The 10761-nt window shown below is 64.8% G+C and overlaps 3 protein-coding genes across 3 annotated transcripts in view; all 3 read left to right on the top strand.

The window, feature by feature from the left end:
• Positions 1 to 556, top strand: part of EMIHUDRAFT_99464 (protein phosphatase) — a gene marked incomplete at both ends in the record, with an annotated part of 22954 nt that extends 22398 nt beyond the window's left edge. The window contains one exon of the mRNA XM_005782376.1: positions 11 to 556. Within this exon, the coding sequence (XP_005782433.1) occupies positions 11 to 556 (546 nt within the window). The remainder of the gene's footprint in view (positions 1 to 10) is intronic.
• A 711-nt stretch (positions 557 to 1267) lies between these two features.
• EMIHUDRAFT_99465 (hypothetical protein) lies at positions 1268 to 4758 on the top strand (the record flags this gene model as incomplete). The annotated part of the gene is made up of 7 exons (XM_005782377.1): positions 1268 to 1672; positions 1800 to 2063; positions 2569 to 2847; positions 3037 to 3191; positions 3727 to 3943; positions 4044 to 4313; positions 4435 to 4758. The coding sequence occupies 7 exons, from the start codon at positions 1268 to 1270 to the stop codon at positions 4756 to 4758; spliced, it is 1914 nt and encodes a 637-aa protein (XP_005782434.1).
• A 5356-nt stretch (positions 4759 to 10114) lies between these two features.
• Positions 10115 to 10761, top strand: part of EMIHUDRAFT_99467 (hypothetical protein) — a gene marked incomplete at both ends in the record, with an annotated part of 3560 nt that continues 2913 nt past the window's right edge. The window contains one exon of the mRNA XM_005782378.1: positions 10115 to 10619. Coding sequence (XP_005782435.1) covers positions 10115 to 10619 — 505 coding nt within the window. The remainder of the gene's footprint in view (positions 10620 to 10761) is intronic.

Consider the following 10761-nt stretch of genomic DNA (forward strand, 5'->3'; position numbering starts at 1 on the left):
GCGCTCCAAGCGAAACATCGTCTCGGTCGCGACCAAGTACGACCTCTTCCTCCTCCTCTCCTTCGGCGCCATCCTCGTCTCCTACGCGCTCACGCTCTGGATGATGCAGCTGCAACACTGCGAGAGGCAGAAGCAGCTCTGCCAGCGCCTCTACTACTCCACGCGCCACACGGCCAGCACCGTCTCTCTCTTCCTCTACCTGCTGCTGACGTGGATGTGCGGCCCGCGCGACGGACAGGTCCTCTTCACCACCTTTGTCTTCACCGGCGCGTTCTGCGCACTCGTCGCACTTGGAAACCGCTGCGGCGTCGCCGGCCGCATCTGCGCGCGCCTCGACGCCAGCGTCGACCCCCCGAGCGACCCTGCCCCTCGGCCGCACGGCCCCACCGCAAAGAGCCGCGAGCTCGCCAACCTGCTCAGGCGCTCCAAGGCGAGAGGGCGGCCCGCAGGCGGCCCGGCAGCTGGGCCGGGGGCGGGGGCGCGTGGCGAGCCCCTCCGCCTCGCGACGAGGGCCCCGCCGGTGGTGGACCCCGCCCCCTCCTTCGCGCTCTACTGAGCGCGCTAGGCGTTCGGAGAAGGTTTAGACTTTAGTTAGCCGCGCGTTTTCTTTCTCGTTCTGTGCCACTTGCTTGTGTGGTCTGCTTGTGGTAGGTAGGTAAACAAAGAAAGAAAGGAAGATCGAACATTGGCGAGAGGAATTCTTTTCTTGGTAAAATTCTTTCCGAGGGACTGCCTGTAAAAGAAAGAAAGAAAACAGCCAACCCAAGGGAGGGATGGGAGGAGCCTGTAAAATTCTCGACGGGTCAAATTCTTTTGTTCGCGCACCGGCGGCGACCCAGGTGTATTTTATTTTTGCTTGGGCGGACAGCATGATGAAATTCTGGAAAAACCTGACCGGCCCCTGCCCTGCCCCTACCTACCTACCTACCTACCTACCCTACTTATGGGAAACTAAAAAAGAAATCACTGGCGGGGTGAAGGTGGGGTACTATACAAACTAAAGTGATTTTCCAGGTACTCTCCTGCAACCACAGTCCTTCCTGTGGCATGGCAGGCCACTCTCAAGGCCATACAAGCATCAGATCACCCACACTTGGGGAGGGTTGACATCGTGATTTCGCCGGAAAATTTCTTTTTTTGCTGTGAAAATTCCGGCGTGAAGAGAGGCAAAAACCCGACGGGGGGGCCCAGACCTACCCTACCTACCCCGTCATGCTGTCCGCCCAAGCAAAAATAAAATACACCTGGGCGACCGAGGCAAAGGCGCATGGCGGGGTGGCAGCGCAGCCTCGACGACGGACGCTCGAGGTGGGCGGAGACCTTTGCCGAGTCGCTCGCAGTCGTGCGCGGCATCGCCGCACAGCCGCCTCCGAGTGCTGCTGGCTCCGTCTACGAGCTCCTCGGGCCGGGCGTATCTCTGGCCGACGCCGACTTTGCCGCAGAGATAGCGGACGCCGAGGCGCGCGAGGCGGCTCAGCGCGCGGCTCTCGTCCCGAAGCTCGAGCGCCTGGTCGAGGAGCACGAGAGGCAGCTGCAGAGCATGTACGCAGCGGTGCAAGCATCGCGTGCGAGCGTCCGGGGCTTGGGCGCCGCCGTCGCCGTCGACCGCGGTCCGCTTGGCCTCAGCTGCTCTGCCGCCGACCAGAGCGCTGCGGCAGCAGCAACGGTGGAGGTGCGGCTTTGCCCCGTGTCACGCCCGCTGTGCCTCCCCTCCAGCTCCGCCGCCTCGCAGCTCGTAAGCCCGGCCCTGCGGTTGCAGCCTCCAACGCCCAGCCACGGCCTCCCGCCTGTGGTGCCAGGCGTACGAGCTCGAGTTTCAGCTCAAGGCGGCGGCGCTGGTGCGGCTGACAAAGCTAACAGGGCGCGCGGGCGGCCGGGCCGGCGGCAGCGAGGACGCTGCAGAGGCCAACGCGCTGGTCACATCGTGGGAGGCGCAGCCGATGCTGCAGCCTGCAGAGAGTATCGACATGGCGCTGGAGGAGCAGAGAGAGCTCGAGCGCGCTGCGAGCGTTGCGGCGGAGGGCTCCGGCGGCGCGCAACATTCAGAGGAGGCCACGTCTCCGGTGCGAGATGGATAAACATACCAAACCCACTTGATCGCGTGTGAGGTGCGAACTCTGAGCATCTGAGCGGAGCGGGGCGGGGTGCGGAGCCGTGGTGTCCTAAAAAGTGACAGATTGACAAAGAATGGGCGCCTGCGGGGTGTTGGACCTCTGATACCTTACTCCTCAGACCCGCAGCGGGACCCTTTTTCTGAACGACAGCCTGTCCATTGCGCTGGCAGAAGCCTCGCGGATCAGTGGGGTCGGGCGACGATTTGCCTGGCAGGGCGGGGATTCCGACACAGGAGGTGGTAGAGGCAGCATCGGCAGCGGGCTGCCCGGCGCTGAAGGCGGCACGGAGAGCCCGGCTTCATTGGGGTGCGGCGCGCGCTCTATCTCTGAGATCTGGTTTCGGTAGAGCGTGTAGCCCGAGGTGAGCTTCTTGGCAGCGGCGCGTGCCTTTGCCTCCTCGGCATATGCAGGGTGCTTGACGGGTCCATCGGAAGAGTGCTCGACCAACACATAGGTGACCTGCACCTCTTTGAAGCCCTTGTCCGCACCTGCAGCTGGGCCCGCGTCCAAGCTTGAGCCCGCGCCGTGGCTCGTGCCCGTGCCGCCGACGCCACCTCTGCTCTCCGCTGGAGCATTGGCCCTCTCCGCCTTTTCTTGCATGTCCCGAAAGATCCCGTTCAGCTCTTGCACGCCGTACACAGAGGTCGGGTACGTCTCTTTCATCCCGGCCACAAACTCATCCATCGACACCCGACCGTCGCCCACTCCGTCAGGGACGTCCATCCAGTCAAAGGTCGCTTCGCCGAGGCCGAGGCTACCCCTGAGCTCTTTCGGATTCAGCCGCCCGTCTCCGTTGCTGTCGCACGCCTTGAAGATCTGCTGAAGCTTGTCCCTCACCGGATCGTCCAAGGACATGTCCATGTCGGTCACTGACGACCGACTGCTGTGACCAAAGTTGAAGGAGGAAGATTTTGTTGCATAGGGGCGCCTCGGAGCTTGCGCTACGGTTGCTGGCTTCTTCCGTTTTGCGAGCTCCTTCAGCTTCTTGACGACGTGGACAAACGTGTCGTCATCCCACAGCGCAAACAGCTTGCTGCAGTACGGCACAAACTCGTATCGCTGTATCGTGTCGATCAGGTCACAGCTATCCATCTTGTACTCTGCCATCACCTTGAAGTCTTCCTCCATCCTCTCCTTATTGTTCTCGCCCCAGCAAGTGTAGACGGCGCAAAACTCTTCGAGCTTAATGTTGCCGTCATCATTGAAGTCGATCTCATCAAACAACCCGATAAGCATGATCTCACGCTTCCCCTCCTCCAAGACGTGACCCTTTCGGGGCACACCTCCGAAGGTCGTGGTGCCAGCTCGCGCCATGCTAAAAGCGCTCGCCGCGTCAATCTCGACCATGGGCAACTTGACCGACTTTGACCCCTCGCCGTATCGGCGCGAAGATGTCTCGGCTCCGCTTTTTCGACTCGATCTCTCTGCGGACATGCCTTTCCCCATAGCTAGGTGCCGCCCCATGCACTGAACACTGCCCCGATATCGGCTGTCCCGTCCACGGCCCGCAGGCAGTGTGTTCGCGTTTCGCCGTTTTGGGCCATTTCACTCTTTGATTCATCGACCGATCCATGGGCCGGCGTACGAGTGGCCCCCCGTCGAGCGTCTGGAGGAAGCGCATCCTGATCGGCGCAGTGGTTGCGGGGGCGCTCCTCGTTGCTTTATTGTACTCGAGGAAGCAGCAGGGCGGCTTCATGGAGTGCGGCAGCAGCGTGGCGCTCTGCGGCGTCCTGACCCTTTCATCAGGCCTCGGGCCCGGCAAATATGGCCTCGGGCCGGGACTCCACGGCCTGTGGCCAGAGAATGGGGATTACGGCTCGAGCGCATGCGTGAGGCCCGAAAGCCAATTGCCACCGACCGAGGCGCTCCATTGCTGCAACGCAGCCGCGCCCATCGCGCCCCTCTGACTCTGCAATGCTGGCGCGTCAGGTGTACACCTGCTACGAGAAGCCGGGCGAGACGGAGGCGGAGATCCTCGACTTTCAGGAGCACGAGTTCACCAAGCATGGCGCGTGCGCTGGCGTTGACTCTGCTGACGACTACTTCACGCAGGCACGTTTACTCCCACGGATGAATCTGATGTGCAGCCATCTGCTTCGCCTCACGCCTTCGCATGGATCGCTGCAGGCATGCGGCTTGGCAAGCGGGCCGCTTGGTCTCATCCGCACGGCGCGCGTTGGAGGGATGACACTCATCGAGGTGGCGGCGCAGACAGATCGCCCTATTCGTTGCCCATCACTGACGACCCTCACCCTCACCAGCACATCCCAGCACGACCCCACACCATCCGCTGACCCCGTTGGTCACGCCCTCCCCGCAGCCCGTCCTCCTCGCCGCCGGATACCCGGTGTGGGAGGTGGACAGCGAGCACGCGGAGGTGCAACTGTCCGCTTGCGCGAAGCCGAGCGGCGAGTGGGTGCTCGCCCGCCAACGGGACTTTGAGAAGACTTGCGGCGCGCCCAGCCTCGAGGAGCAGGAGGCGGAGCTGGTCGGCGAGGAGATGGACCTCATCCACCTCCTCGAGAGCCGCACTTGCGTCCCCGGCGAAAGAGGCCCGCCCTGTTCTGCCGACGCCGACTGCGGCAGCAAGCCCAACTGTGTGCGCTGCGCAAGATCCGGCTTCTGCACCGATCAAGTTTTGTGAACGTTTGTGAGGTACCTTCGGCGTAGTACGTAGATGCATATCCCGATGGCGGGACCGACCCGTGTGATGAATGAAAAATGCCGCCAGGCTGCCGCCCGCACACACACAACACCAACACAGCGGAAATAAGCAACCCTGTCTGCAGTTCGCCGGCTCCTGGGGGTGTATGTTCGTAAGAGCCAGCACACAGACTCACACAAACAAAAGACACACGAATGGCGTTGTTGTGTGTGTTTGTGCCAGTGGTGCGCTCCGCCAGTCCCGTGCCCAGTGTTGTGCGCGAGGGAAGTTCGCTGCCTATTCTTCGCCCCCCGGTGAAGGTTTTCTAAAATCTCTCTCTCTCCCCCGTTGTACTGTGTTGTATTACATGTATACAAAAAGAAAAAAAGAAGCCCACCAATTCTTTTCCCGCTGATTCTCACCACCGGCGCACTGGGCGGGACTGGCGCGCACTAACAAAAAGAATTCTCAAGTACTCGAGGCAACCCGAGCGACAACTCAGAGATGGACTCTCTCACTGAGTCTGAGAGACCACCTCAAACAGAGACAGGCCTTAGACAAATAAGAGAGAGAGACAGAGATCACACATACACATACACGCGAGGCGGTGTACCCGCTACGAACGTCTATCTACTTGCAGGCGTCCTCAAACCTGCCCAGCGGGCGAGGTACCCGCTGAACCGACACGACACAGTCTCAGGCGCTGCGCGGTGCCACCCCACAAGCAAACACCCTCCTCTCCGCACCTATGGCGGCCAAGTGTGTCTGGGCCCCTCACTGTCCTAGCCCTCGCCCCGCCGCTCCCCCTCTCGGCCGCCCGCCCTAGCCGGGCGCCGCCCCCGCCCGCCGCGCCGTCCCCGGTGCCCTCTCATTTGCCTCGCCCCCCTCCGGGTGCCCTCCCTCCGTCGCAGCCGCGCTGTCGCCCTCAGCTCCCGCCGGGCGGGGGCGGGAAGGCCCGCCGCGACGCGTCGGAGAATAGCTTGCTCCACACTCCGTCGACGCGCAGCCAACCCTCCGAGAAGACGGTCTTGACGACGGGGCAAGTGAGCAAGAGGTGGTGCACGAACTCCTAACTCAAAACACGGGCTGTTTGGAACGGGGGCGGGAGGGGAGGGCCAAAGCTATCCGAGGCGGGCCTCGACGACGCGGTTCACCTCGGCCGCCGGGCCGAAGAAGCCCTCCTCGCCCGTCTCCTCGTGCGGGCGGAAGCCGCGCGACTCGAGGAACTCGCACGCCTTCCAGTTGACGAGGAGCTCCATCGCCCGTCGCACCTCCGGCGCTCCCACGGCGACGAAGTACCATACCGTGCCGGCGCTGTCGTACACCTTGAGCGGGTAGCGCTGCGCCAGCGGGCAGTAAAACCGCCTGGCGCAAAATAGAAATGGGTTAGTTGGCGTACGAGGCACGCCTCGGGTCTGCACGCAGAGACCCGGTGTCTCTCACGCCGTAACATGGCGTGTTGGCGGTGTCGCCGAACTTGGCCTCGGCCATCTGCTGCGCGCAGACCGCAGGCACCGACGGGATGACAGCCCCGTCAGCCGGGACGGGGCGCGCGCTGTCGTCTGCCACGCTGTCGCCCACGGAGAGCGCCACGCCTGCAGCGCCGCTGTCGTTGCCGCCGCCGCCGCTGCAACCGCTGCCGCCGCTGCCGCCGCTGCCGTCGCTGCCGCCGCTGCCGCCGCTGCCGCCGCTGCCGCCGCTGCCGCCGCTGCCGCCCACCTGCCCGTCACTGCATGCCTCGGTCCGACCTCCCTCGGCGGCGGCGGCGTCGCCGTCGACCCCCACAGCGGAACTCCTGCCTCGTGCCGCCATATAGCGCAGTGGCGGATCAGCTTCGACGCATCGGCAAAGCGCATCGTGCAACCGACACCCTCGCACGCGAACTGCTTCACCGCTGCCCGCCGCCCAGCGTGTAATGCAGTAAGCCTCGGCCCCGCCTCCCTCCCCCCCCCCTCCCCTCCCCCCTCGCCCCCCTCCTCCTCCCCTCCCTCCTCCCCCCCCTCCTCCTCCGCCTCCACCACCATCTCCGCCGCCTCCACCTCCTTCACTGCCGCCTCAAGTGCCGTCACCTCCGCCTCCGAAGCGGCCGCTCGCCTCTCCCATCGCAGCGCGTGCGGCACCCAGCGCCAAGCCGGGCGCAGCAGCACCAGCGGCGCGCGATGGAACTCCTATTTGAGAGAACACTGCCCTCAAGGCGTACCTGATGCGGGGAAGGGCGGGCCGAGCGCGAGCGCCTCGTGCTGCGGCGACCAGACGGTCATCAGCCCGCCCTCCGAGCCGACAAGGAGCACCTACACGGCTAGATGTGGTGACTAGGAGGAGAGGCGGGTGGCGCTGGCCAGCGCCGAAACAGAGGCGGCTGGGCGCCTCCCACCAGCCGTCTTTGTGGGAGAGCTCGAGCGGCGCCTGCACGGGGAGGGCACGGGTGGTCGGGACATGGTGGAGGGGAGGCGGCGGGGAGGCGCGAGGGTGCGCCGCGAAGGGGAGAAAGTCGTCGAACTCGTCGTGTGGGGGCGGCAGAGGCCGCACCATCTCGATGCTGACTTCCTCCTCCCAGAGCTTGTCGTCCGTCTCGAGGAGCTCGACGTACCTATGGGGGACCGTCTGCAGGTCTGCGCCGTCACTCTCAGCGCTGTGGGGACGGCGAGAGGAAGCACCGCACGCGCAGCCACAAACCGCCTTTCCAGACGATCCCGAGGACCTCCGCCTCGTACCACGAGCCGAGGAAGCCCGGGTCGTCGAAGCATACCCCCGCGAAGGGCAAGGGCCGCGGTAGTCGCCCACGCCATGGCCGACTGCTGCGGCGGCGGCGGAAGCTTGGCGATCGTGGCGTCGACGAGCGAGTCGCCGACGAAGGCCGCGTGATTCTCGATCGTACACACGCACTCGAGCGGGCAGCAGCTGCCGCACCAGCACTCGAGCGAGGAAAGCTTGTCACTCAGCTCCGACACGCCGCTCTTGATGGCCTCGATGCGGGACAGCGCTGGTGGATCGGCCAGCTGTGTGTTTGGCGGCGGAGGCGCGAGCTGCGGCGGCGGAGGCGCGGGCCGCGGCGGCGGCGGCGGCGGCGGAGGCTGCGGAGGCGCGGGCTGTGACGGCGGCGGCGCGGGCGGGGGCGGTTTGGAGGAGGGTTGCGGCACACGTCCCTCGCGGCGAGATCCTCCTGCGTCGCCCTCCGCCAACCTGCCGGCGCAGGCAAGGTGGGTCGAGCGGGCGCATTTCGCAGGTGGCTCCTCGTAGTCGCCGCCGTGCGAGGCGGGCGGGCTCTGTCGGCCACGTCGGCCACGTCGGCCCTCGCTGCTCTGCGTCGCAACCGTCGCCTGGAGGAGGCGGGAGTGAGCTGGCTGAGAGAGGGAGAAGGACGGGGAAGGAACGCCACGGAAAGGCCGAGGTGCAAGCCACAGCGCACCGGCTCGACGGTGGCCGAAGTAGGCCGCGGCGTCGGCCCCACAGCGGAGCCGCCGACGGTGCGGTTGGCGCTCGTCCAAGTCGAGCCCGATCGAGGATGCTGCCTGAAGGCCGAAATCGGGGCGGAGCGCGGGTCGGGAAGCGCAAGTGGCATGTGCGGGTCTTGGCCGGATGGTGCGAGTGCGGGGCTGGCTTCAACATGCCGGGGCGGCGGTGGCGTGGGCAACTGCCATTTCGATTCGTCCGACTCCATCGTTCCGCCTCCCATGTCACGCCTGCTGCAGTTAGTGGCTGAGAGGGCACCGCCGCCGCGTGCTCGCATCTGCGGTCGCGGCCGACGGGCGGGCGAGCTCAGCGCGGCGAGAGCTCGTGAAGTTGGCGGATGCAGCGACGAGGCTGCCATCGCAGCGCGGCCGCTGCATCCTACCGGTGAGCCGCTGCAGCGCTGCCGCAGCTGACGCAGGCTTCTTGGCGCGCCGCTGGTAGTGCATGAAGTCGAGAGAGCTGGTGCAGCGGCGGACGCTGGTGGCGGACGCCGGCAGATTGCCGCCGCCGCCGCCGCTCTCACGCCGAAGCTGCGTACGCCTCAGCGCGCACAGCGGCGGCGCTCGGGGAGTGCCACAAGCACAGGCACGCGGAGATCACAAAAAGGGAAAAAAATCGCAAGTGCAAGTGCGACCAACAATGGCCGGAACGCCGTGTTTCTTTAAAATCTCTCTCTCCCTGGTGCCTAGGTAGGGGTTTCTGGGCTTGTGCGTCCTGTTCTTGGGCCACAGCGGCGCGGTTGTGTTTGCCAACTTGTGGAAGGGATTAGAGTGGTCTGACCAGCAAGAAGTCGGGTCGAGGCCCTCCGTAGGCTCGTGAGGCGTCCCTCTCCCCTCGTTTGTAGAGGGATAGTCATCTGGACCCAAAGGTTGGTGCCCAGCAAGTGTGAGTGCAGAGCCGCGTGCAAGGCTCTGCTGTACTGGTGATCGCGGGTGAGGCTGCAAAGCCATCCTCGATCCGGGTGCCGTCGCAGACGACTGTAGGATTGGTATAAGGTATAAGGAACTCGTATCCGAGTGGTATAAGGGAATGGCGTCGTGCTACACCGGGGATGCTGGGGCTCACTGCCTCAGCGGGGTGACTCTCAAGCGTCTCACATGACGCCGACTCGAGAGTCGAGGGAACTATTACGTGCCAATATTTGGGCGCCTATTCGGCGCCCAAGGTGCCAATATTAGGGATCTAGGTGGCGAGACGTGCCACTGCACAGGGTGTGGGAATATAGGGATATAGGTAGACTAGGTTCATCACTGTGGGGGGGGAGAGTGTGATAATAGGGGTGCTGGGGTGGGGCTGGTGGAGGTGATTCTCCGGGTCAGTCTGGAGGTCATTCTCCACCACCTCCTGCGACACAACTTCAGCGCCGACGATCTTCTACCTCTCGGAGCTCCACCGAAACTGGCTATTTTATTCCGCGCGAGAGAAGAAAATTTCGCACCTCGGCTTGACCAAAAAGAAATTTTGCTACTCCATACGCGAGCCCGCTCTCGCTCCGCCGCTCGTGCGCCCCGCGCGCATGTCGGCCTTCTCATGCCTCCGGCCTCCGAGCGCCCACCTCGGGCGCTCGGGCGGTTGGGGATGGCATATCGGTTCCCTGGGCGTTCACTAGCGCTCGCTTGTGGGTGAGAACGGCGTTCTCGGGGTAAGCTCAGCTGTGAACTTCCCAGTTGTTTGCTCTCCCTCCCTCCCTTACCCTGTTCAGGACTTGCTAGCGGGACCTGAGTATTGTATAAGAATACTGTAAGGCATATCGGTTCCCTGGGCGTTCACTAGCGCTCGCTTGTGAGCCCTTTTTTTTTCGCCCGGGGCAATACGGCCCGACGATAGGCGCCGACGACCTGGGCCTCAAGAGGTCTCCCATTCCGGCCCACGGCTCGACATACACACACTGACCCTCCCAGGAATGGAGGAGCACGAGCGGCTGCCTGCTGAACTCGCGAGCCAGGTGGAGAGCCTCTTCGTGTCGCAGCCGGAGGCGGATGTGTCTGCGGCCGTGGAGACACTCTTCCAGGTGGAGAGGGCAATCTCCACGGATGAGCTCTCGGGAGCCATCTCTCCACAGGATGCAGCCCGGGCGCGAGGGATCATGCACGACCCGGATGCTCTGTTCGGGTACGTGCGCGCGTCCGAGTGCCGCGCTGATGCGGCCGCGATGCTCGTCCTCGCGTCTGCTCACGGCGAGGACGACGGCGCCACCCACGCCCCTGCCGGCGGCGCTCACGTCTTCGAAGGCGACGGCGACGAGTCCCCGCTGCACGCCCTGTCCGAGGTCACTGGCCTTGCGCCCGAGGAGGCGATCGTGCTGCTCGAGGCGGCAGGGGGCGACCTCTCCGCGGCCGTCAGCCTGCACATCGAGAACGGCGAGGCCGACGCGGAGCTCCGCCGCCGCCAGGTCGGCTCGGGGCAGGGTTCGGGGCCCGGCCTTGGGCCAGGAGGAGGCCGACGGTTCGCTCCGCCGCCGCCACAGGCGAGGCAGGCGGACGAGGAGCGGCAAGCGTCTGCCGCAGCAGAGGTCGCCGCCGCGCAAGCGTCGCAGGCTGCGGAGCGCGG

Source organism: Emiliania huxleyi (assembly GCF_000372725.1).
Source record: "Emiliania huxleyi CCMP1516 chromosome Unknown EMIHUscaffold_19, whole genome shotgun sequence".
NCBI classification, from domain to species: Eukaryota; Haptophyta; order Isochrysidales; family Noelaerhabdaceae; genus Emiliania; species Emiliania huxleyi.